Source organism: Suillus clintonianus, assembly GCF_016758775.1.
Source record: "Suillus clintonianus strain FC179 chromosome Unknown DEU56scaffold_30, whole genome shotgun sequence".
In the NCBI taxonomy this organism is placed as follows: Eukaryota; Fungi; Basidiomycota; class Agaricomycetes; order Boletales; family Suillaceae; genus Suillus; species Suillus clintonianus.
The window spans coordinates 93,802-117,518 of NW_024539254.1; the positions used below are offsets into that span (position 1 = coordinate 93,802).

General features: G+C 49.1%; 12 protein-coding genes across 12 annotated transcripts; 5 read left to right on the top strand and 7 right to left on the bottom strand.

Moving 5' to 3' along the window:
• Positions 1–562: 562 nt before the first annotated feature.
• Positions 563–1,255, bottom strand: DEU56DRAFT_800385 (uncharacterized protein). The gene is made up of 3 exons (XM_041353081.1): positions 1,134–1,255; positions 871–1,074; positions 563–809 (listed from the first exon to the last, which is right to left on the bottom strand). Exons 1-2 carry the CDS (start codon positions 1,246–1,248, stop codon positions 932–934), a joined length of 258 nt encoding a protein of 85 aa, XP_041209066.1. The 5' UTR covers positions 1,249–1,255; the 3' UTR covers positions 563–809; positions 871–931.
• Positions 1,256–1,424: 169 nt separating this feature from the next.
• Positions 1,425–3,632, bottom strand: DEU56DRAFT_901085 (uncharacterized protein; the record flags this gene model as incomplete). Its single annotated transcript, XM_041356535.1, has 15 exons — positions 1,425–1,480; positions 1,542–1,786; positions 1,820–1,880; positions 2,138–2,283; positions 2,331–2,403; positions 2,451–2,561; positions 2,627–2,704; positions 2,725–2,809; positions 2,857–2,933; positions 2,984–3,016; positions 3,066–3,096; positions 3,143–3,177; positions 3,235–3,328; positions 3,375–3,407; positions 3,594–3,632. 15 exons carry the CDS (start codon positions 3,630–3,632, stop codon positions 1,425–1,427), a joined length of 1,197 nt encoding a protein of 398 aa, XP_041209067.1.
• Positions 3,633–4,382: 750 nt separating this feature from the next.
• DEU56DRAFT_800398 (uncharacterized protein) lies at positions 4,383–4,874 on the top strand. The gene is made up of 4 exons (XM_041353082.1): positions 4,383–4,450; positions 4,499–4,547; positions 4,597–4,803; positions 4,853–4,874. The coding sequence occupies exons 1-3, from the start codon at positions 4,448–4,450 to the stop codon at positions 4,755–4,757; spliced, it is 213 nt and encodes a 70-aa protein (XP_041209068.1). The 5' UTR covers positions 4,383–4,447; the 3' UTR covers positions 4,758–4,803; positions 4,853–4,874.
• A 270-nt stretch (positions 4,875–5,144) lies between these two features.
• Positions 5,145–6,863, bottom strand: DEU56DRAFT_324469 (uncharacterized protein). The gene is made up of 3 exons (XM_041345672.1): positions 5,966–6,863; positions 5,617–5,913; positions 5,145–5,563 (listed from the first exon to the last, which is right to left on the bottom strand). The coding sequence occupies exons 1-3, from the start codon at positions 6,743–6,745 to the stop codon at positions 5,228–5,230; spliced, it is 1,413 nt and encodes a 470-aa protein (XP_041209069.1). The 5' UTR covers positions 6,746–6,863; the 3' UTR covers positions 5,145–5,227.
• A 2,199-nt stretch (positions 6,864–9,062) lies between these two features.
• Positions 9,063–9,512, bottom strand: DEU56DRAFT_695916 (uncharacterized protein; the record flags this gene model as incomplete). The annotated part of the gene is made up of 1 exon (XM_041347219.1): positions 9,063–9,512. A coding segment is annotated over one exon (450 nt), but the record flags the coding sequence as incomplete, so codon positions are not given.
• Positions 9,513–12,276: 2,764 nt separating this feature from the next.
• On the top strand, positions 12,277–12,462 carry DEU56DRAFT_693474 (uncharacterized protein; the record flags this gene model as incomplete). Its single annotated transcript, XM_041347178.1, has 1 exon — positions 12,277–12,462. A coding segment is annotated over one exon (186 nt), but the record flags the coding sequence as incomplete, so codon positions are not given.
• Positions 12,463–12,559: 97 nt separating this feature from the next.
• DEU56DRAFT_735581 (uncharacterized protein) lies at positions 12,560–12,772 on the top strand (the record flags this gene model as incomplete). The annotated part of the gene is made up of 1 exon (XM_041348462.1): positions 12,560–12,772. A coding segment is annotated over one exon (213 nt), but the record flags the coding sequence as incomplete, so codon positions are not given.
• Positions 12,773–13,079: 307 nt separating this feature from the next.
• On the top strand, positions 13,080–13,800 carry DEU56DRAFT_871127 (uncharacterized protein; the record flags this gene model as incomplete). The annotated part of the gene is made up of 2 exons (XM_041355681.1): positions 13,080–13,730; positions 13,759–13,800. 2 exons carry the CDS (start codon positions 13,080–13,082, stop codon positions 13,798–13,800), a joined length of 693 nt encoding a protein of 230 aa, XP_041209073.1.
• Positions 13,801–14,405: 605 nt separating this feature from the next.
• DEU56DRAFT_696607 (uncharacterized protein) lies at positions 14,406–14,672 on the top strand (the record flags this gene model as incomplete). The annotated part of the gene is made up of 1 exon (XM_041347233.1): positions 14,406–14,672. A coding segment is annotated over one exon (267 nt), but the record flags the coding sequence as incomplete, so codon positions are not given.
• Positions 14,673–17,590: 2,918 nt separating this feature from the next.
• Positions 17,591–18,336, bottom strand: DEU56DRAFT_698823 (uncharacterized protein; the record flags this gene model as incomplete). Its single annotated transcript, XM_041347281.1, has 3 exons — positions 17,591–17,944; positions 18,005–18,211; positions 18,262–18,336. Coding segments are annotated over 3 exons (636 nt in total), but the record flags the coding sequence as incomplete, so codon positions are not given.
• A 514-nt stretch (positions 18,337–18,850) lies between these two features.
• DEU56DRAFT_755570 (uncharacterized protein) lies at positions 18,851–19,701 on the bottom strand (the record flags this gene model as incomplete). The annotated part of the gene is made up of 3 exons (XM_041349924.1): positions 18,851–19,099; positions 19,151–19,459; positions 19,516–19,701. The coding sequence occupies 3 exons, from the start codon at positions 19,699–19,701 to the stop codon at positions 18,851–18,853; spliced, it is 744 nt and encodes a 247-aa protein (XP_041209076.1).
• A 146-nt stretch (positions 19,702–19,847) lies between these two features.
• DEU56DRAFT_755571 (uncharacterized protein) lies at positions 19,848–22,957 on the bottom strand (the record flags this gene model as incomplete). The annotated part of the gene is made up of 10 exons (XM_041349925.1): positions 19,848–20,116; positions 20,171–20,351; positions 20,415–20,830; positions 21,085–21,276; positions 21,323–21,335; positions 21,398–21,729; positions 21,778–22,044; positions 22,144–22,270; positions 22,323–22,779; positions 22,866–22,957. 10 exons carry the CDS (start codon positions 22,955–22,957, stop codon positions 19,848–19,850), a joined length of 2,346 nt encoding a protein of 781 aa, XP_041209077.1.
• Between the last annotated feature and the right edge of the window lie 760 nt (positions 22,958–23,717).

Here is a 23,717-nt window from a genome sequence, read left to right on the forward strand (position 1 = left end):
GCTCTCTTTCGTTTTGTGTCAGTGACTTCTTCGTCTCGACGGCTGTTTCGTCTCGACTCTCTCGTCTCAACGAATCGATTGTCTCTCAACGAATCGTTTGCGTCTCTCTCTCGACGAATCGTTTGTGTCTCTCAACGACCCCATCTCGACGAATCGTTTATCTCTCGACTGTTTCAATTTTTATATATTTGCTGTGCGTGGATGCTCGTCAGATCACGGTTCCTTCCCCTTTTTCTCATCCTGCGCTCACTTATTGTCTCGCGCACCGCTACGTACTTACCCTCCGTCTAAATAGTAGTCTTACATACATGAATTGTTTTTTTTGTACATATGAGAAGATTGTGAGAAATGGAATTTGGAATTTTATTATAATTTTTTGTTCAAGGCCGTTTACAGGGTAGGTTTAACTTGGGTGCTCTCCTCAGGAGTCTCCTGAGAGCTCTTACCGTTGTGATTCGCAGGCTGAGCTTGCAATTTTGCGCATCTTTAGCAACGTTAACTCTATATGCTGGTCACGCTCGATGGATGGATGCAGCGGGCTTCAACCAAGCTTCAGCACAATGGCATCATGGCGATATATATATACAACGCACAACAATCCAGGCTACACTCCATGCAGGACATGCATGTCCAACCCATCGACAACGGGTCCAACTTCAGCACATCTCAACCACACAATTTTCGTTACATAATTTCAATCCTATTCTCATCATCATGACCGGATTCAACAAACTCAAACTCTAGAGCTTCACGCCACACTCCCGTACGCCCTCAGGCTCCTGTACGTATTATGCTCGTGGTTCCATGCACTGGTGAAAGCAAGCACATCAGCACTCACATTCAGAAGACGGCGAAAAGGACAAGACTCACTCAGGCTCAGGCAGCACTATAGACTCGAATTGACCGAGGCTCAAGCTTCAAGGCTCAGCGCTCATGAACACGCGACCGTAGTCGGACTGGTAACATGGCATCTTTGTCCGATCTGGCATGGCGTATACTTCCAGATTCTGTGATTGGAGCAGTAAAACCCGAACCCGTTGCCGTGATTGAAACCGTTGAGGGTTGAGCATCCCACTTGAAAGCCCATAAGCATGTGTGGTTTCAAGGCAGGCTGTAAAAGTGAAAAAGCTCACCGGTTCCTCGGCAGGGCAGGCCCAAGGGTGTTATGTTCAGATCTTCAGATGCGATGGCTACGCCAGCCATCACTGCGGCAGAGATGATGGTGGTGGTGAGTGAAGGGAATTTCATGGTGGAGACTTGATAATGATTTCTGAATGCAAAAAAAACTAGCCAGGCTATACTGGCTTTTATACACAGGTAGCGAATGTATACGGAGCAGCCAAGCGATTTCGGTGTACTTGTACTTCAAGTCGCCGCCATCACGAAACATGATGGGCCACACAATACAATTTTACATGAAGGCTTCAAATAATGTTCCGTGCGCATTTCGCCGCGAGTTTTCTTGGTTGGTGACTTCGATCTATGGTGATGATTGATTCACCCAGTTTTCACATTTTCAGGGATGCGGCTGAGGCACTCACCGACAATGTGCATGTAGCGACTCAATAGGCCTGTCACTGTGCCCCCCGCCGCCCGCATGACCTCGCCAACCCTACTAAAGCGTACTGGTGGCCAGGCCGGTGGTCGCGGGGGTGAACTGTAACGGCGTTGTGGAATAACTTGATGCTCGGCCGAGTGTTGCAAAGGAATGTATGGCCGCACGTTGCCTCTGCTTTTGAATAGCACATTCCATCTATTGAAACCTGAGTGCCGGAGGTGAGAGTTCCTAGGTTACAACTTAGAAAACGCACTTACATACCAATCAAACTTCCAAATCCTGCACGCTTTGTCCAGAATCAATTTCCTGCTATAGTGCATGCCTGGAAAAATTGCAGTGGCTATTAATATGAATTCCTCTTCGAACTATACCTTTTTGCCGTCAGGTGCTACTAGTGGAGGTGTTGGCGTGGGTGGAAGCAACATTGGGCGGAGTGATGGTTCATATGGCGCTTAATACATGATCGTCAGCGCGTCGACCGATCATATGGCTATTTTGTAAGCGTTTGGCATTAATGTACATGGAGTCAGTTAATGGGTGTCTCGTCATTTTAGCAGTCAGGAGTTGTCAGATGAGGACTTTGATAGACCGTAGACTCGGCCCTCGCAGCTGCGAATTCTGCCATTGACATCGTGACCATCGTCAATGTCGTTCTACGACGGTCAACTTTCCAAAGGTCAAGTTGCATGCGTGTTGCAAGCAAGCCCTGGAAGAGAATCTGTGCGCTGTGTAGTCGTTAACTAAGGTTCAATCAAATCATCGACATCCTCACATTTCCATAATACCAGTAGGCCATGTCGCAACGGGAATAAGCAAGATGCCGACGATATTGAGGATATTCAGAGCTTTTCGGATGTTATTCGTTTCATCAGGCAAGGAGTAAACCACGTACCGACGCTGGCTCCGAAATACACGATATTATTTCGCACCAACGATTTGAGCAGTTGTCCTGAAGCAGCGCGGTATTGACGTAGAACACGATGCATGCTCATTACAAACAATCCTGTAATGCCATGACAGCAGCATAAGCGGTTGACTCGACATAGTGCTCAAGAAAACGCTACGGACCTATTTCTAGGCTAATCAAAGCCACAAAGCTCACAAGGAGCCACAATGCGCCTGGGTTTTCTGATCCATAACACGCCTCTGTATGACCGTGAGCGAACCGGTGTTAAAATGAGGGTTGAACCTGCCGGCAGGGAGAGCCCCAGTGTACATTTGGAGAGAGACGAGACCCGTGACATAAGTAGCCTGGCTACGATGTTACAGCGGTCAATCCTGTTAGCTTGAAATCTTACCAGATAAGCAGTTAAAAGACAAATAAGGACCCGTTTACTGCAGCCCCACAGAGCATAAGTTCGCAAGATGAAAATAACTAATCTTGTGTTTAGTGGCCTGTTGGCAAACCAGCATGAACCAACGTACATTCAACACAAGCCATCTGCAGGAAAGATAACCCTATGCTGCATGTGAGAGTTGGCCTCCACCAGTCACAAATTTGACTTACAGATGCTTGAGCGCATCAATACCAGGCAAAACTGAACAACGATTAGCGGGGGAGAAGACGGTATTGCGATTCAATACATTATCGTCGATATAACCTTCCCCGACGACTTCATCTAACAGGTAAAATAAGCTGTCTTTCTTTTTGTTGCAGAAAAATCTAGATTCCTTACAGATTCGCACAGCTCCAATAACGAAAGGAAGGTAGCGACACAATATAAATATGGCCTTGACGAAAATAGACCTTGACCTCATGATATAGTCGATCTATCGCGTTGAGATTCATGGGGCTCGGTGCAGGTGTTTCTCCTACCTCCTCGTCCAGGTGGGTGATAACATCGTAAACCTTAACAGACATTATTCAGAATCACAAATATACGAAGGAAAATGAAACCGACCACAATCGTGAGTGCCGACGCTATATTATGTTTTAGCTGCCAGGCGCCTGATAAGCGAGGTATAGGCTCACATAGGATGTACTAATTCCAACCTAATCTCAGTGAACGACCTATACAAGGACGACAGGACTTACGCCAGCGGTATTGTCGACGATAGGAAAACTTCCAGACATACTATGTAGATGGTGACTGTAAAGAAACAGATCCCAGTAGCACGAGTCGTGCACGCATTATAGGGTCAGAAGGTTGGTAACGCCAGGCAGGGGAATCGCCAAATGATGGGCTGTGCATATTCTCAGGGTTTCCGTCCTGGCCGACTAAGTATGAATCTTGTGCTTCGCGCCACGGCATATGTATCATGTAAAATATCTGTCGTGTGAGCAAAAGCATACGCTAAACTCCACTTACTTCTGTCGACATAGAAAATGCTTAGCGTGGGTGTATGCGCCTATCAAGGTGTTGTGTGCTGAATGCTGCGCGATGAGTGGATTCGCCTCAGAATCCGATGAATGACTGTGTGAGCCGTTCATGTTGCTGTAAATGAAATCACCCCCTTAGCGGCCTTCGTTTACCCGCACATTCTTTCCCTTGACAACCTGTGTGAGTGAGATTGTGAGTTGAAGTCAAACAAAGAATGTACAGGACCGACAACATCATGATCGTGAGTCGTGACTGTGGCGCACCTTTAAAACTTTTGTTCAGTGTAAATGATAATCATCACACAAGATGGTAATTGATTGAAGAGATCCAGCTCGACTGATGCAGTATAATTATATTTTTCGTATAAACAGAAACACGGAATGACCAGCAGTACGTGCAGCACAATGCAGGAGGGATGTACAAGGATGAATCATTTGAATCAGAGCAGAACCAGGAGGAACAACGATTTGATATGAATCAAATCAGCCGGGTCGTCTTACATAATCTTCACCCTTCGCCGTTTTCGTTCGGCACTTCGACAACACTTATCCTTCACAGAACCAAAAATATGGTGAGGCCACCCCAACGTGCATGTCACCGTACACTGACATGTCTCTAGGGAGGTGGTGCTAGATATCCATACCCAAAGCATGTGTGGTCCCCCGCTGGTACGTCCGAGCGGTTGCTTCCGAGCCACTCAACCTGACGGTGCCTCAGGTGGCTGGTGGACCCGTCCTGCGAATTGGCGAAGTAACACGGTCATAACTTTTGCTGGTATATTCGCCATTGCATACGGAGTCTGGACTGTCAGCGCGGACCGTGAGGTGCGGAACTTGATTTATCGTGTTTTGCCGTCGTCCTTATTTTGCATTGCTTGAGCAGATCAGACACATTCAACCCGACCGACCGATCCCGTCTATGATGGTACGCTTTTCTACCTCGTGTGCTGGTAGTCTTGTTCACTTTTTTGTAGTGGGCAAAACAGTATAAGGACCGGTCTCAGGAGAGCTGAGACAGGTAGCTGGGAGTGTATGCTTAAATAACACGGATCTTCTTGTCCCAGTCGGTTATATCCTTCATCATATACAGATATTTTTCCACCCCTGCCTGACTGTCGACTGAATTGACCAGGAGAAAACACGAGACCCTCTAGAGTGGTGCCGAAAGGACGGGTTCCCTGCATCCCAGGTCCAGAGCTTGTTCAGAATGCCATTGTATATATATATATATTGACCCATGTCAGAACCGTCATGATGTTACTAGTGCGAACACAAAATATGCCAGATTATATATATCGTCCATATGTAGCCGTTACGAATAATGCAATCAAACCGACGTGAACACAATTTCATATTTCAGATTCGTCAGACCCGAAAGGATCCCAGTCGCTGGGTTTTTCTGCGGCAGCAGGGTCTTCATCGTCATCGAGCTCATCAAGCTCATCAAACTCTTCTTCCTTCTTCTCATCATCATAGTCCGGATTCGGAGTTTTCCTCACTTTCTTCGTCAACTCGCACATGCGTTTATTTGCGTAGTCGACACGGCGCTTCCTCGACGGCGAGGCGGGGAATGGAGTAATAGCTGACGAGGCTGAAGATGAATAGGTGAGGGAGAATATCGATGAAGATAGCGAAGAGGGCGATGAAAAGTCAATGGAGGAGCACATGGGAAGAGTTAACGATGACTAGGAAAGCTGGTTCAGTATATTTGCATGTCAAGGCACGGAAATGAACATACGATATCAGGGTCAACTTCCCCTTCTGCGTCAAGACCCAGAAGTTCCTCTTCATCTCCGCCACGTTTTAGGCGCTCCTGCTCTTCCTCAGCCTTCAAAAACTTCTCAAACGCAAGTATATTATTCCACCGAGTTAATTCGATGCCAGTCAGAATGATGGAAGACGCTGCCGAAGGCGGTGCGAATAGGTCTATGGAACCCCATGCCATGAAGAGGTAAGGCTTATTGCCGACCCCCTTGCGACCTGGGATTTTCTTCGTGTTCATTGTTATGTGAATTTGAGTCGTAGAGTCATGATGCTATTCATGAATATCAGATCTGCCCAGGAGCATGAAGAGAAGAGGGACATACATATATGATACCTTTCTTAATGTCCCCGCCTGGAGCCCAGAGCTGCGAAAGCTGGAAGTCCTCCTCCGCTTCCCACCGCCACACGTCGTCTTCGCCATCTTCAGCATCAAGCAAGGAGCCCTCCGAGCCGTTGCCAGGATAGTGGTACGGGTCTCTCAAGGTAGACGATTTGACCGTGGTCATCCCGCGTATTATCTCGCCAGAACGCGAAATTTCTATGTCTTTTTGCACCTCGAACAAATGTCCTGGCTCAAGATCGAAGTCCAGAGCTGGTTCTTTACCCTTGTACGACGAAGGGTGCCTGGCATACCATGGAATGCTGGCGTGCCGTGCGGCACGCCGAAAATGGTATGATCCGCCCATCTCGCTTTCCTTCGCTGGCTGGAAGACAAACTTGATAAGCTTCCTGAGGTGACCGAGTGTATAGGTCAGAGGGACTTGAACGACCCTATACACCCCATCTTTGTTTGCGTGGCTTCTGCCGTCACCGTCTGGGCGGATAAGCTGGAAGCGAAGTGGCAAGTGCTTCCCATACGAAGAAGGGCGGGGAAGTGTGGTGCTCGTTGTCAGCCGCCGAATGCGACCAAAGGGGTTGGTAGGAGAGTCAGAGGGGACTTTCCAGTTTCTGATGCTGCATGGCGTTCTGGGCGTTGCACGTAACGAAGAAGTCGAGGTGAACGGTGACGACGGCGGTAAAGAAGATAGCTGTCGACGTTTTGGACCACGGGAAGCTGATGCAGAGTTTTCATAGGCGTCTAGTGGTCGTTTGAGGACCATCATGAATTCTTCAGAAGATAGACAAGAAGATTAAGTGGTGAAGAAGATCTGAACGCTGCTTTTCTACAATCTTCGCTTTGATTGAAGATGTGGATGACCCGGGGTTAGACTACATTTGCCCACGCTTGTCAAGCGCGTCGTCGCGTAATATTTTCAACAGTTACGCGATCACGTGATATCCACGAAAGTGGCGTACGCTCCAGGACTCCAACGCCTTTGGCAGCCGACGTCTTGAGTCAACTTGACATCAAAAGGGAACGTCCAGCGTCGATGTTGGATGCTTACGATTTGTTAAAGTTCCGTTTCCCTGCTACCATTTCACGCTGGGTCACACCGCTCGTTTTGCAACTCACCCGATCGATCATCCATTTGCAGAAGAATGGTTTTGCCTCCGAAGATACCCAGGACACCAGTGCCACAGAGCCTCTGTCCAACGAAGTGCGATTATTAAAGGGCCTGGTGAACACAGATAAAAGGACAACTGAAGCAGGACCACTGGTATACGTACATTCTTTATTGATTGGGATACCTTAATGTTGCATTCAAATTACAAGGTTGCAGAGCAACGCTAGGCGACCCGTGCTTCCAATGCTCATCCTCTTGGTCACAATCAGGGTGGGCCACTTCGTCAACCGGACGGTGGCTATACTCATTTCAATTCGCAATGTCGCTCACGGTGCTATCCACGTTGCGTCGATTTGCATGATAGGCAGATCATCCCCTGGGTCCTGCGGAGTATGGAGGACCCTCTGTTCTTTGCATTGGCGGTCACACGGTCACCGGGCTCGTTCGGAAAGTCTGTTTGACCAGGTTTATGCTATGAACATCTGGTACGCTTTGCAATTCTATATAACCTCCTGACACCTCCTGACACACGCCTCAGTCTCAACAAAGTTTCTAAACTTAGATCACTCGCTTCGTTCAAAAGGTGAGGCTCGTTCGGAAAGTGTATGTATAGGCTTCTTGCCGTGAACATCGGGTGCGCTTTTTATATCTTCCTGATCCCCTGGTTTATCGAGCTTCTCAACTTAGATCACACACTTCAACGTCAGAAGTTATCGGGTGCTCAAAGTTATTGCTTGTCTCGTCCGTCTGTGATATCAGGCTTTAGAAGAAGGAAGACGGTCGTTCCTACTGATAAAGATGTGATATTGGGGACTGGTGATGCTCTTACCCAACCCCCAAAATAAATGGCCGGATCTGATGCGGCTGATCTGTTAGACCTTTACAGCCTTATCGCCAGGACCACATCATAGCACAGCATGCCCCACCACAGTTCACCCACCTCAGGCATCACTTCTCGGTGCCTATAAGGGGTCTAAGAGACCCGGTTTTTATGTTATGGGAAACTAGTCTCTGAGACCCCTCCCTCCCACCATCTAATTATAGTCATGTTCTGACGTTCCCTCGCGGGCCTCTGGCACCTCCCTACGAGCCTTTTCCACCTGCCTCTTGTACCTCCCTACGAGCCCCTTGCACCTCCCTACGAGCCTCTTCCACCCGCCTCTTGCACCTCCCTACGAGCCTCTTGCACCCGCCTCCGTCGCGCCCTCTTGCATACTTCTCGGAGCATGGTTTGATACCTTGGAGCATTCACTCACCCCAGCCCAGCGAGTCTGCTCGGATGAATTGTAATCCGCGGTCTACTCCCATAACTTATTCACAAGTCAAGGACCCAGGAACATAGAGTAGGCACTCAAGTGTACAGTAGCAATAGCAAGCATAATGCATTATGTACATACATGGATGAGCGGGTATATCACCCAAGGAACATATTTAGATGTGTTCGAAGAGGTGTTACTGGAATCAGTGTGGATAGTGTACATAAGTACGGTACAGCATAGGACAGTAGGGGTCATACGGAATCCTAATTGTCACTGATGCGCCCCATCTCGTCCTCCCAGCGTGCGACGTGGTGGCCGTATATCGAGCGAAGGGCACCGAGGCTGCCGAGCTTCTCGAGTGCATGCTTGAGGTCGCTCTCTCTGGATTTGGAATCAAATGAGATCTGATCCCGCAAATCAGAATTTAATGTAGAATTTCCAAGCAAATTGTGGTACTAACATGGTATCTACTTTAAAAAGAATTGTGGTTCTAACATGGTATCTACATCCAGTCAACCTCTGTGACGTTTAGAAGGCCGATAATCGCTTTCAGACAACTCATCGTCTATAGTGATACTTTGATCATCATCAGAATCCTCGGCATATTCAGAAGTGGACGAAGACCGCGTGACAGAAGTTATCGGTGGGATGAGATCCTCAGTGTGAGTAGGGTGTGGTGGCAGAAATAAGTTGTGCACAGCTCTGGAAGCTGGCCGGGGTGGCGGGCGTGATATTTCTACAAAAACTTGGACATGACGACGAATAGCAGAAGTTGTAGGCTGAGGTGGTGCAGGAAGTGGTGCAGGAGGTGTTGCAGGAGGTGTTGCAGGACGAGTAGATGGTGTAGCAGGGCGAGTAGTTGGTGTAGCAGGAGGTGAGGGGAGACGGCGAGGCCCTTTTCGGTCAATGTCGCCATCTGCGAATGCACGTTGCCCGCGAGGGTGGATTGAGCGATGTGACGGTGCCTCTCCAATGATAACTGGGTCCTTGGACGTCAAGAGGTGTAAGCGGGCAGCATCGCTCGTGATGGCTCGAATAGTGAGGGTGCCTGTCTTGAGAGCGTTGACAAGGTTAGCACGATGAGGGATGCTCAAATCATGTATGCCTTTGGTCCGCCTGAGCGTGGGTCGAATCTCGCCGGGCATCAAAGTCTCTTCAGGGTAGTTCACGAGGCAACATCTGAGCCGAGCTAGTTCTTTGGGCAAGGTTTTCCAGGGGAAGTCTTTTGGGGAACGGCCATGCAGCGTGCCGCCAACAGAAGCTGAAAGAAAGTCAAGATTAGTGTAAAAGAGAACTAACGAAACTTACCAGCAAGCGCCGTTATGCCACCCATAATGCAAGGAATACCATCAAGGGCCTTCCATCCACAGTCGTGAACTTGTAGACTGGCAGTAACCCCACTAACTCCTGGGCCCTCTGTCGACACCGCCGCATCCATGAGCTAGAAGCGATCAGCAGAACGGATATGAAACTGACTGGGGACTTACGAGGTGAGTAGTTACAAAAGAGTGCGAGTCTGTCTGTGTGGCGGCATCAACAAGGTGCGAGGGCTTGGATATGGTCATAGTCATTTTGCAAAGTACAAACAAGGTACGAGAGTAGATGCAGTTAACCAATAACACGCAAGAGAAGCCATAGAAATCTTTGGGATGTCACAGGGTAATTTTCAAAAAAGCATTGAATGAGGATAGCGCCGAGAAGCTATGACTTACCAAACCTGGTAAATGAGCGCAGAACTTTAATTCATAACGTAGTGTTGGCACCAAGCGCTCAAGAGGGTTGTCGAGGCTACTGCGGGCCTCCTGCGAGGTGAAAATCACATCTGTGAGCCAATGCGCTTGAGCATATAACTCGTACTGAATTAAAAAGACAAACATATGGACATTCACTAGCATTCAAGGTGTCCGAACCAGCCTCATGGGCTCCAGCAGTACGCCCCATTGTGCTAACACCAAATTTTGAACAAGGACACTACAATTAATGGCTGTATTGTATTTCTCCAACCGACAGGGCAATATAGCAGTACGAACTTCACAACAACTTGTGATCTTGTTAGGTACCATTTTTACAATTCATCCTTTCCCCTGTCATAATTCATCATGGACCGGCGAGCAAAATACCTCACATTAGATGAGAAAGCAGCTGCCTCACGACAACATAGAGAATCATATTCTCAGTCACAAAGGTAAGTATTATATGTTTCTTGTCTAAGTTTAATCCACATGTTTTCATTATCACAGAGGTAAATTAGTGAGGCAAGCTCAGAATGCTCGCGGTTATGGTAGGTTATCGAGGGTAGCGGCCATTGACGGTAAAGTCAATAACCAATCCTATGTATAGATCTACCTCGAGGTTGTCGCTACGCCATCGTCAACTCCCCAGGAAGACTAGCTCATCAGGCGTGTCCGTAGTCATGTTATTCAAATCAGATTATGTATCGCGATGCACAGAATGATAACACTAAACAGACAACAAGCAAGGTGGATAACACTATCATCTTCCACCACGGTACTGACATCGGATCCCGCGTACGTCTCTCCGTCATCTGACGACATATGTCTCCTCCAGAAGTCTGGCAGCGATGGATGTCGGTGCAATGGATTCTGGCGCCATGAGAGCTGTTTACCTCTCGTTCTGGTGCAGATGGTGTGGCAGCGCTGGGGGTTGCACAAGCGGTGCAGCTTGAATTGCGTCGTCGAAAGTGAATTCTGGCATAGGTGGAGGACTGTATTCTTAAGAGTTGCATAGTTCTGCAGATGGTGCGATCATATTCAGCCATTCGAATCCTCCGCAGTAGTCAAGGACACTCACAGAATGGACCACACGCGGTAATCTGCAGGAAGGACGGGAGGAATAAGGGGCTTCCACATGTCCCTCATAATTAAGTTTATGCTGCTAAACTTTCCACTCTCTCCAGTGCCTGCTTGGCATGCGCTGTGGCCCGACATGATGATGAGAATACGCTATGCACAAGAAAAACTTACAAATTCCTGTAGGTCTCTGGTCTCCTTCTCGGGTGTGATGAGCGTACTCTGGATCAGGAACTTGTCCTTGCACTTCGACGACAAATGTCACTCATCTTTCATCGGTTGTAGCATTACTGTAATACTGTTGGACATTAAGCAAAGTTGACACAGACATATATAACACGAGGCACATACCAGAGACATCGACACTTCACCAGGCTCTACCCTGCCACCCACGGACGCAAGCGATAATTTTGATGAGGCGGAGGCCGTGATGGCAGTGGAAGTAGATTCTGTGTCTAGACTCTACAGATGCTGACGTCAAATTCCCATCACATTGCATTGCGTCTGTGACATCATTGCCTCGATGCATCTTCCAACAGAAGTCCAGCTGATGGCATCATACCACGCCCCCTTAATATAACATTCTTTTTGCGTGGCTCTGGCACCACCTCCACACCTCAGCCTCGTGCGAAATGTTCTAGGGCTACCTCCGTCATGTAGGCCCTTACACATTTTGTTGAACTCGCGTTAATTGCGTAAGTACTTTTCTCCAGACTACTATTACTACTACCTAAGGTCCGATTTTTACAGTATCATGGTGGCTTCATCGCTGTCATCTGGATCTCGTTCTAACCACCACAATCGGCTTATATTATCTGGGCTTGGACGTCACTCTGTCAGTCCGCGCAAGCCCCGAGACAAGAGGACGACTCAAACATCGGTCAAGGTACCTGGTGCAGAGGCCAAACGACGCCAAATTCTCGCAGCAATGGAACAACTGATGAATCCAGATCATCACGTGTTGAAGTTGCCTCTCCCACCTCCCCTCGTTACAAATGCGCCTCCTGATCCTGCTGATAATTTCATCGCAGATGATGGTGTGGAAATGTCAGTGCCAGAACCAGAATCGGACTCCAGCCCAGGGGAAGCGCCATCGAACGCCTTGAAACGTCGCATTTGGCCTGACAGGTCGACTCAAACATCATACAACTCATGGTCAACACTCATTCCCACTCTCGTCGAAGCCCAACTCCAATACTCCGCGCGAACACATGGCAAACCCTTAGAGAAAATCCAGAAAGTCGTCTCAGCGTGTAGGACTCTCAGGTGCGCATCAAAATGGACAAGTCTTGTATGTTTGTTTTTAGACCGTAAGCGCTGGAAAACATACCAGAGAAAATGTTCGTATTGACGGTTTATTAGGCTTTGAATCTATAGAAGCATTGAGTTGCTGTTGTTCTTCCCTTCCCCAAGTCCTTATCCACCATGGCTTGTTCCCAACAGCACCTTCGCAGCCTCGAATGGCAGTCTCCCTTGAATCACTATCCTTCTACCAGGCGTTGTTTGAGCGTTCCTGCGACGCAATTAATGCGCTTACATACGCTCTCAAGACATATTACTCGCATAGAGGCTTCCGATTGACAGATTCCAAGGTAAGTCAATTTAGTACACTATAAACGAATACTAATGATGCGTTTCTAAAGGGCGACGAAATACGAGAACCTTTTCGTCGCAGCCTTGGCCATGCGGTGCAATGGTACGACATTCTGCAAATTGAAGTTGAGCGCCAAATCGAAGACCTTCTCGAACGATGCCGGTTCGAATTCTAAGATAGCCGAGGCATGAGGCTATCATAGAATATAGTCTACGCGTGAGTAAGCAATGTGGCGCAGCTTCTTTCTTCTTGCCCACATCAGCTTCTGAACGACGTAGATGATCACAAGCCCTAGCCCTCTCGTTTTCTGTTCCTTTTATTAGAAATAAATGGCTCTCATGGTTAACGACCCTAATACCGCTATACTACCGAACTTCAGGACTGCTGAGCACAAAGCAGCCAGAAATCAACTTATAGCCAACGGCGTCGCTGACGATGCCCAAGCGGCAGAACTTCTAGCAATGTTATGGACCATAAACAATAACGCAGATAGAGAATGTTGGGCTGAACAAATCGAAGAAGCTGCCAGAGACGCAGAAGAGGCCCAGCGTCTAGCAGCCGAAGAGGAACAAGAACACCATCAAGCCTTAGAGGAAGAACAGGAAGCAGCTCGCAAGGAAGAACAAAAGAAAAACAAGTCCAAGTTCGTCCCCATCGGCAACTCCAAAGTTCCCTCTGTCCTGGTCGTCATTCCTTCTCACTATGCCGTGCGCAAATTGAAAGCGGGAGAATATTGTGAACTATATTATTTCACTAACAAGGGTTTGAAGGATGCTAAGAAGACTTTACTCTCCACCGAAGCACCAAGACTAATGTTAACAACAAACGCAGAAGGACAACAAACCTGGGTCAACGCCGACGAAACACGCGACCCCAAAGCTGTCGTCACCAAGGACGAGAATCTGTCTTGGGAACATTTTAACGAAGCCGCCCCGCGTATGATAACGGCCATGAAACAGCATGGATGGCCAGAGGACAGAGTCACCATGCATATTCTATTTTGGACAGCACTTCAAAATCACCGCTGGAGACACGCCTTCGACACTCTAAAGCAGCGCGCACTACTGCTTTATCAGAGTCAACAACGTCGGCTGTGGCACCTCACAGCAGGTGGACCACATGGGTGGAGCATAGCTGAGCTCAATCAAGACCTCATTCTTGAGGCGAGAGAGGAGATCTTCAACGAAGACCGCGATAACGCACTCGCCGCACTCAGACAGGTAGGGACCCACCCCCAACCCCCGTTACAAAACTAACTATTTTCTCTCATCATCGAAACCACTCACATCACGAACCACGCGCATCACGTTCGCCAACGTTCCCTAAAAACTTCGTTTTTCGACATCACGCTCAATCTCACAAACGATGCCGCTCCGACCATCACGCGTCAAACCGGCTACTAACCAACATCATGGCTATCCGGACATCATGCGCCCTCCTCGTCATTCCCCCCCCACTGACACACAACCCCACACTCGCACGCAAACAGGCAGCTACCGCCCCCAACATGAACGTTGTGCGGAGCCAACAGCCCGCCAACACCAGCAGTAGGCCTCCCGCTCTACAGAAGAGAACTCTATCTCCGAACGCGGAAAACAACGACCAGAGGAAGAAATCACGCTCCTTTCGTGATGTTCCCAACCCATCCTCCCCATTTCCATGTTGCACCGTCTGCCTGGGTCGCAACTCCCATCACACAGTCGAGTGCACCGCCCCCAAAACCTGGGATAACCTCTTTGATACCTTCTCAGAGCGCATTAACAAAGCGCTCTGGACCAGGGATGGATGACAGTTGTGTACCTCGTGGCAACGTGAGGAAGGTTGCACCAACACCTCACACGGCAACAAACATATGTGCTCGGGGTGTGGTTCCCCAGATCACGGAGCCCAGCGTTGCGCTAGAGCGCAGAAGGTCTAAGCCCATCACCCCATACATTGCAGATGCATGGGAGCAAGCGCTTCATAATGCGAACGCAATAGAACATTTTGCGAAGGTTCCTGAAGGTCTCCGATTAGGTTTTCTTCTAGATTTCCCCTTAATTACACATGTACAAAGCCCACCAAACAAAGATTCCGTTGACGATTATCGCACAGAGTTTAATGCCAGCATTCAAAAAGAAGTTAATAAAGGGAGATACATAGGTCCATTTACCCCCTCAAAGTTAGAACTCATTATAGGCCCATTCCAAACCTCCCCACTGTCCATAATACCAAAACCCGGAAAACCCGGCAAATTCAGACTTGTCCAGAATTTTTCGTTCCCACATACCACGTCTCCCGCATATCCCAACCCATCCATTAATTCCCACATCGACGCTAATAACTTCCCCACCACCTGGGGTAAATTCTCAGTCATATACCTACTGATCTCGAGACTCCCCGCAGGATCAGAACTCGCAACGAGAGACGTATCGGAAGCATATAGGACCCTACCCCTACACCCCTCCCAATGGCCAGCAGTGGTCGTCCGCACATCACATAACGAGGTTTACGTCGACACGTGCGTGTCGTTTGGTGCCACTCCTTCGGCAGGAGCATATGGACACGTCGCAGACGCAGGCGCCGAAGTAATGAGGCACAACGGCATTGGCCCACTTGATAAGTGGGTCGACAACCACCTTTTTATCCGCATCCGAATAGAACACCTAGCTAACTACAACAGACAACGCGCACTGTGGCACGTAGACCTAAGTGAGTGGGGCATGCATCAATCGGGGAGTAGAATCTGGTTTGGAGGACGCACCTTTGACGACAACTCCACAGAAGAATTCAACAAAGACTGTTCCTGGCCCCTCAAAGACCTATCGGGACAGTCGCCAAGATCAGATCACAACAAGCTGTTCGGATACTGCCTCGAGGACATCAACAAACTCTCCGATCACCTCGGCATCATGTGGGACAGGGACAAAGATCAACCGTTCGCGCTCTCCACAGTGTGTATTGGTTTCCTGTGGGACGCGGGCACCAGAAATGTGTCGTTGAGCCCGGAAAAGGTATCTAAGTACCTGCTGGCCATCCACAAGTGGCGCCACAGAGCAGTTCACGTCCTTCAAGATGTTCGCGAGCTTTACGGCAAGCTTTTACACGCGTGCCAAGTCGTGCGGAAGGGGTGTGCTTACCTTACGTCGTTAGAAGGTATGCTAAGTACATGCGGCAAGAAACCGCACCTTCCACACCGCCCCACCAAGGACATCGAGGAAGATCTCATCTGGTGGTCGAGCCTGCTACAAAATGGAGGCGTTTCGACGCCCATTTTCCCCCCACCCGCTGTAGGAGACGATCTGGCTGCAGCCCCGTATGGCACCAATTCCCCTTACGAGCCCATTCAGTCACATACCCTGTATTTTACAGGCAGCCGAGGTTGACAATATCCTGTTCCACACAGGCCAGCGGACGTCGGCCGACCGAATAATGTTGCCCGTGGCTAGCGTTCGGCTGACGGGCTGACAGTAAGACAATGTTAACAGCTGGGCCCATAGGTAGTGGTGTTTGATATTTACATGTCGGCCGGTGGTACATCAAAAAATGGTAGTGGAGGAGGGTGTATGATGGTATCAGGTGGGCCCATGATTAATATAGTAGCTGCGAGATGCAGGTCGGCCGACGATGGGTGTGAAGCCATCATGTCGGCCCATCCAAAATACAGTCTGTTGGTATCGGTCAGCCGATGAAGAAAATGTTGTTTATGTGGTAAACAAATGTTGAGCATCAGGGAATTGAATGGGTGGATGCAAACGAATTGCCGATGTTATCAGATGGGCCGATCCAAACGAATGGCTGATGGAATCAGATGGGCCAATGTAAACTAGTAGCTGATGTCATCAGATGGGCCGATGTAAACTAGTACCTGATGTCATCAGATGGGCCGATGCACACCCGATTCTATCACACCGGCCGATGGAAAATGAATTGCCGATGTTATCAGATGGGCCGATCCTAACGAATGGCTGATGGAATCAGATGGGCCGATGTAAACTAGTAGCTGATGTCATCAGATGGGCCGATGCACACCCGATTCTATCACACCGGCCGATGGAAATGGACACCCAATGGAATCAGATCGGCCGATTCAAGCGAATAGCCGATGGAATCAGATCGGCCGATCGACAGTTGATTCTATCAGGTCGGCCCATAGAAATGAAGTCCTGATGTAATCAGGTGGGCCGATGCTGGCTTGATACCATCAGGCCGGCCGATGGAAATGAACACCCGATGGAAGCAAATCGGCCGATCAAAACTAGTAGCTGATGAAATCAGATGGGCCGATGCACGCCCGATTCTATCAGGCCGGCCGATGGAAATGAACACCCGATGGAATCAGATAGGCCGATGTAAAATCGTAGCTGATGGCATCAGATGGGCTGATGCACGCCTGATTCTATCGGGTCAGCTGATGGAAATCAATACCGGATTCCATCATATGGGCCGATGCAAATGAAGTCCCGATGCCATCGGGTTGGCCGATGCAGGCTTGATTCTTTCGGGTCGGCCAATCCAATGTGTTATCTGTAAGGATCGCCTCGCCAACGTCGCTCCCGGCACACATCGGTCGGCCAAGGTCAGGTGACTTCAGCTCTTTAATAATGGCCAATATATGCATCTCAGCAAATCAATGTGATACATGAGACGGTCTTGAATGTCTATATAATGATGCAACCCTCTAAGCTTGAACCATGACATCCTGGCCAACATCCATGTATGTTGCATACTGTGTCCGAGGTGTCCCAACAAAATTGTGAAGGCTATCACGAATGAACCATGCCCACACGATGTGATCGCCGGTGAATGTCACGCCATGCCTGACCATGTGTCCAGAGCAGCTGACCATGGCGCCGGAGTTATATTGTAATCGAATACCTAAGTTGGACAGCGTCATGATTCCTTCTGAGTAATTGCCGATACTGGTCATGAGATCAAACCCATCGGGTGTGGAGCTTGGATCTCGGTGAGGGGGACATTGTCTATTGCAGATGACAGCGGCGCAGTTGAACACCGAGGCCCAAAGTTGCAAACACGTATAGATGTCAATGAGGTCATTTTCCTTCGCCCATTGACCGAGCTTAATCTGGGTTGTGACTGAGGCCCAATATAAGTCAGGATGCATGACCCGAAGAGCCGCCGAGGTCAGCAATGCCGAGCGCTGCATGGATAATATGACCGCCGGACCACCGTCACCCTTCAGTGCAGCTGATACCTCCGGTGTGAAACCACCAGATGGGGGAAAACCCTGAGGCTAGAACTGCCGAGTGAGCACTAGGATCCCCTGATACAAACCGGTCGGTCTCACCTCATGACCTTGTTGGAACCAGCAAGGGGCAATATTGATACATCCTGGTGTTAGAGGGCTGCCATTGCTGCTGTGAAAATATTTGGAGAATGTTCTCCACTTGGTCTGTTGTCCATTGGTCATACTTTTCTTCAGGAGATGCCCCATATTCACTGTGGCTTGTTCCATCTCGGCCTGGTGGGGGGTGTCAACACCGGACTATGTAGGATGATAAGCACCCTCACTTGAATCCAGTGGGTAATTGCATTCGGAAGATACCATGCAATAATCCGACCGCCGGAATCCACCAGGACCGAGGGCTTCTCCAATAATTGTTGGGGACCATGGGGGAATTTTTGGAGCAGAACATCTTCATGCTTTGGAATCCGGCCGGTAGAACGTCGGTCGAGAGCTTCGTTGTAGCGAACCATGTCAAACTTCAGGTACACTGGAATGTGTGAATGAGCGCCAGGTTAAATGATAGGGATTACCGACCGGGATTGCAATACGCATCAGCAAGAACCTGGGCTAATTGCCGACATGCTATCATGGTTCGCACATCCAGTTCCAGTGGCGGAAATACCGAGTTTTGTTGGCCAACAACATATGAAATAAAGAGGAGGTATACAAAGTCACAGGCAATGTTGGTGGTATGCAACGCGCAGTCAGTTGGAATTGAGATCATTATTGGGGGAGAGGAAGAGAAGGAATGATTTACAAACTAATATATACCAACAACCGAGACACATGTAGTAAATCTATTTACATTTCCAGCATTGTAAGTCAGATCGGCAATTAGGCCGAATGTAAAGGACTTGTATGTAATATCATCCCTCATCCCTCATTGTCCAAAGGAGTAAAGGAATTGACCAGCGCCTGCTCCACTTCATCGATCGGTGCCTCTAGTTGTGTCATGGTGGCAGCGGCCACTGCGGCGATCTGAGTTTTTTCCTCCAGTAAATCTTCCATCGCTTGACCGAGAGCTAGAAGATGGGCCCTGACTGCCACAATCTGATTGAAGAGTGCATCACTTTCAACCTGATTAGTGATCACCGGGCCGGGAACAAGCATGGTACCCATCGGCTAAGAGGTATGATCGGTAAAATGTCAGAATAGAACAGGAAAATGACTTACCAGTCGCTCAAAATGATCTTCGGTCATCTCCATGACTTCGCTGACATTCAAGATAGGGAGTTGAAACCCCAGAATATCGAACCGGTCCTTCCACCAATCATGGTGGTAGGTGCTGACGATTCGGTGATTGGACCAGAGTCGTTGGTCATTGGGAGAACATTCTGTGTGAAATTCCTGGAACAATTTTTCGGCGGTGATGGACCCGGTTTGTAATCGGGCAAAGCATGACATGACGCTGCGGAGGAGGGCAGGAATGGTCGGATGAATGTTCATCACAAGGCATATGTTTGTGTAAGGAAAGACAAATGCCTGATCAATTAATTAGCCATTGTGTCATACAACCGAACTACCAATAAGGTACTCACATCTACCTCCCATTGCAGGTGCCGGACGAAACTTGCCTTGTATGCCGCTGTCCGATTCACATGGCTCCGGTCCAATGCACGCCAGATTGCGGCGAATCTGGATGTTGCATATTCCAAGACATTGGCAGCATCCCATGCAGTGAAGTCACTGATTTCACGAGTTGAAAGGGTGCTGGTTCCAGACATGATTTGCGTAAGTGTAGCTAGATGTAATTGAAGTGTAAATCAATGAAGGATGGCGATATTTATAGGAATCGGCATTGTACTTGTGACTGATCTAATGTGACGTTTCCCATTGTCCAAATGCGGTTGTGGCCGTATGTGGACCCCTGTCACTCTGCCACTTGAGCGACCCCCTTTGTCCTTTCAAAGCTGTCTTGTGCATGCTGCGAGAGTCGGAGGTAAATCTGGGCCTGTCGGGCAGCATAGCACCGGTGGCCGATCATGTTATTTGCGTCGGCCTCTTGCATTCGGCCAACCCATTGCTCGGATTTATGAATGAAAAATTCAACTGTCCATGTCATTTCTCTACCGACCAGCAGCAGTTCCTCCGCCCAACGATCCCACAATGCCAATGTCCGAAGCCAATGGACGGGGTAAACTGTGAAAAGAAATTAGTTCGGAACAGCACAAGGTCGGTCGGAGAAGTGCACACATTCATCCATCCAGTCATTGCTTGTGGAATCCCCCTCAACATCAATTGACCAGAACCATGCCAGCGTGCTATTCCTTTGACCGCGCGCATTCGGGTCGGCCACTACTGTAGTAGCCTTGAGGTCCTCCTTCTGCAACGGCCGATATTTCGTGAGCAAGTCATCGGCTCCGAGACTGATGAGCTGCCTGCGGCATTTTGAGTATATCTGAGTATTTAAATGAAGAACCTTGTCGACCGAATGCACCTGGGCCCATGCCCTGGTCGACCGAGCTTGGGATTTCGCCGACCGAACCGTTGTCCGAAAGAGAACGGCTTTGTCAGCCAAATTAACCCTGATGGCATGCAAAGCGTCATTTGCCTGGCCTTCTCTTAAAGATATTTCTTGCAGCACAAGGTCGGCAACGCCCCACTCGGCACACCTTTCAACGCCAATGTTGGACGGCAAAGGAATAACCACGGTCTCGGGATTGAACTCAACCGGCACATCATCTTCTTCATCATCCGACCGATCGGCATTGTCAGACAATGAACCTACCGACTCCAATTCTGCGGCATCCAACATGACGTTCATGCCATCCAACCGGTCATATCCTTCATATCCATCGCCGAGAAATGTGAGCGCGATCCTGATGAATTCATCAAGTTGGCTTTGCAGTCTATCTGCGCCGCCGAGCCACGGCCAATTTTTGGGTATCGGTCGGCCGCCTTCCCAGCTTCTTCACGTCAATTAGGAGGGCTACTTGGGCCTCCTCAAGCGTAATTCCAGCGGCCAGCCAGGTCGCAGCACCGCGGTGGAGCTCGCCGGCCGGCCATCTTGCCTGGCGATTCAACAGGCGCAACTCTTGCTGTTTTTTCGTCGGCGCTTGATGTAAGTCGATGAGCATGTTGTAGATAGGAGTTGCATTCCGACGGACCTTTTGTTAATTTAACTTCGTATATGTCCATGGCGCTGGGATTATCCAGTCGGTCATTCTGAGCGGCCTCGGCCTCGGCCTCCCATTTTGCAAGGGTTTCTTCGCTGGCGGTCTCGCTCAACCGGTCAAATGCATATCGGCTGTCCTTCACTCCCTTCACAGCTTCCTTAAATTTCCGGCAAAGGAATTTGCCTATATGCATCAGGATTTGTGAGCTCGGCGACGCGTTATCACTCACTCATGCGAATCATCTTCATGAAATTGCAGTCGTTCATTTGATAGTCCAAGCACTCCTTTCAGGTGTGGGGTGGACATCCCCCTTGCCGACGGTGATATAATATTCAAAGGCGCCCACAAGGTCTCCATTATTTCGCCGTCTATCCTCGCAGCGCCAGGTGATGAAGTTGGAGGCATACCGGACGTAGCATTTGTCCTGATGTCCGTGAACATGCCAGAGGCCGATGCCAGGAATGATGTCCATGCCCCATGGAAGGCCGAGATAGGGGGATGCATCAATCCTCTGATGGAGATGCTTGTGGTATTGACAATTAATGTCGTAGAATGTGAATGCTCGCTCGATGCCATCGGTATTGTAGGACAGGGCTTGGCACAGCGCATAATCCATGTTCATCTGCCTTCGGCCGACTGACGCATCAGTTCAACCCGGCCAATGCAGCGTTTAGAAAGACGAACCTTTCCCCCTTTTGAAAGTCCACCATGGAATGGGGAACGAAACATCCATGTCTGGCGCAAGCACACCCGCCGATGCCGGTTGCTTCGAGCTTGTGCCGAGATGCATTTGCTTGGTTGACCGCTCGGTGATTGTTGCAATCAGATCTTTGATTGGTATCCTGCGCCTTGGCGAGATGCATTTTGTATCGGGCATCGCCGACCATGAATCCCAAGCCGTCAGGTCAAAGCCACCTCGCCGGCTGGATTTGTCGGATGCAAATGTTCGGCCTTGAAATTACCATCCATGACCAAAGATCTGGAATACAGCCAGGCTGGGTCAGGACCGATTCCTGTCTGCCAAATTGACATTTACGCCGGGCTGCGGACATGCAGGACAGAAGAGAGCAAGCTCCCCTGCCTTCGGCTTTCGCTTCTCATGGCCGAACCCATGCCACTTGAGCTGTTTGAGCTGTCGCCATTGCCTGCCGACCCTCATCAACTCCCGGTATCGGTCCTTTCGGCCCATTGTGAGTAATGACATGGAAGCCGGCATCAACATCACTCACTGGCACCAGATGAGGGAAGACGCTGGATGTGACACGCCTCAACTTACTGTAATAGTTCATGGCCGAAGTCCCGCATTCCAAGTTGTCCAACAGGAAATCGTCCAACACTTCAAATGTGAATGCTGTCTTCGGCGAAGTGAAAGACGCAGGGAAGAGTCCGGTCTCGAATAGTTGCTTGTCGGCCGTCATAGCATCGGTGCACCGACAGAACCTGATCATCAAGGAGTGAATGCCCGTCCTGTCCACCACTGTGGTGGTACGAGGATCATTCACTAAGGGTATCCAAGGGCCCTCGGTCAAATCGTCTCCTTCATCATCTGTGTCATACCATTCATCGGTCAACCCCGGGCAAGGCTGGCCGGCATGACCGAGGTGTATTTCTAGCCCGATCTTAGTCAAGGAGGTATCCTCGAAGAATCCCCCTGTCCATTGACTGATCCGATGGAATGGCATCCGGCTGTGCACCGTCCGACAGCAATGAGTACAGAAGAGTGGCTGGCCTACACAGCTGTGACATCTATAGACTCCGTCCTTTGCACAGACCGAGCACGTTCTGATGGAAGGTGGACCCTCCCGCCGAAGGAGCAGGTCCAAGTAGTCATCGGTGTTGTCCTTCCACTGACGAAGATAGTCATTTTGACTCTTGATAAATGCTCGGCATCAATAAATGGTGAGAGGAATGGCAATTGTATTGTGAGCTTGCCATTGACTTTCGAAGCTGAAAATGCTCCAAATTTGCTTCAGCGAGGTTGTAGTGTGCATAGTCATGCTCGGCACGACGTCCGCTGGCTGATCCCTGCTTGACAGGTGATTTTATGGGAGATGAATGAACTGATTTTGTTGTATTATCACGTCGAGCCTTTACATATCGACCTTTATCTCCCCTAGTTGTTCTTTTGTCCACCCATCGAACCAAAGAGGATGTCTTGGGAGGACTCCACGCCTTTGGCTTTGACTTGACCATGTATAACAGTAGTGCTGTGATGGTGAGGATGTGTTGTTGGAAATCGAATGCTTAGATATGATACAATTTGATGCTTATATGCGACTGCCAAATGCAATCTATCATATGTAATAGTCACTTTCATCTCTTGCAAATCATCAGCATGGATATTTGTGGAGCAATGTCAATGGTGTATATTGATTATGCATATGATATGGTGAGAGCACATCAGGACCTGTAGTTTTACTGGACATACCCACCCTTGCATCAACACCACTAGATATATGTCCTGTAGCACTGGGATCACACTATTCGGTACAATCTAGCCCTTACGTGTGCTAATGATAGGTGCATGTCACTCATCCGAATAATTGCTCGGACGACCTATCCTTCCTTTTCCTGTCCCACCACCTGTATAAATCCTCCCCTGCACTCACATTTGCAGGTTCTTT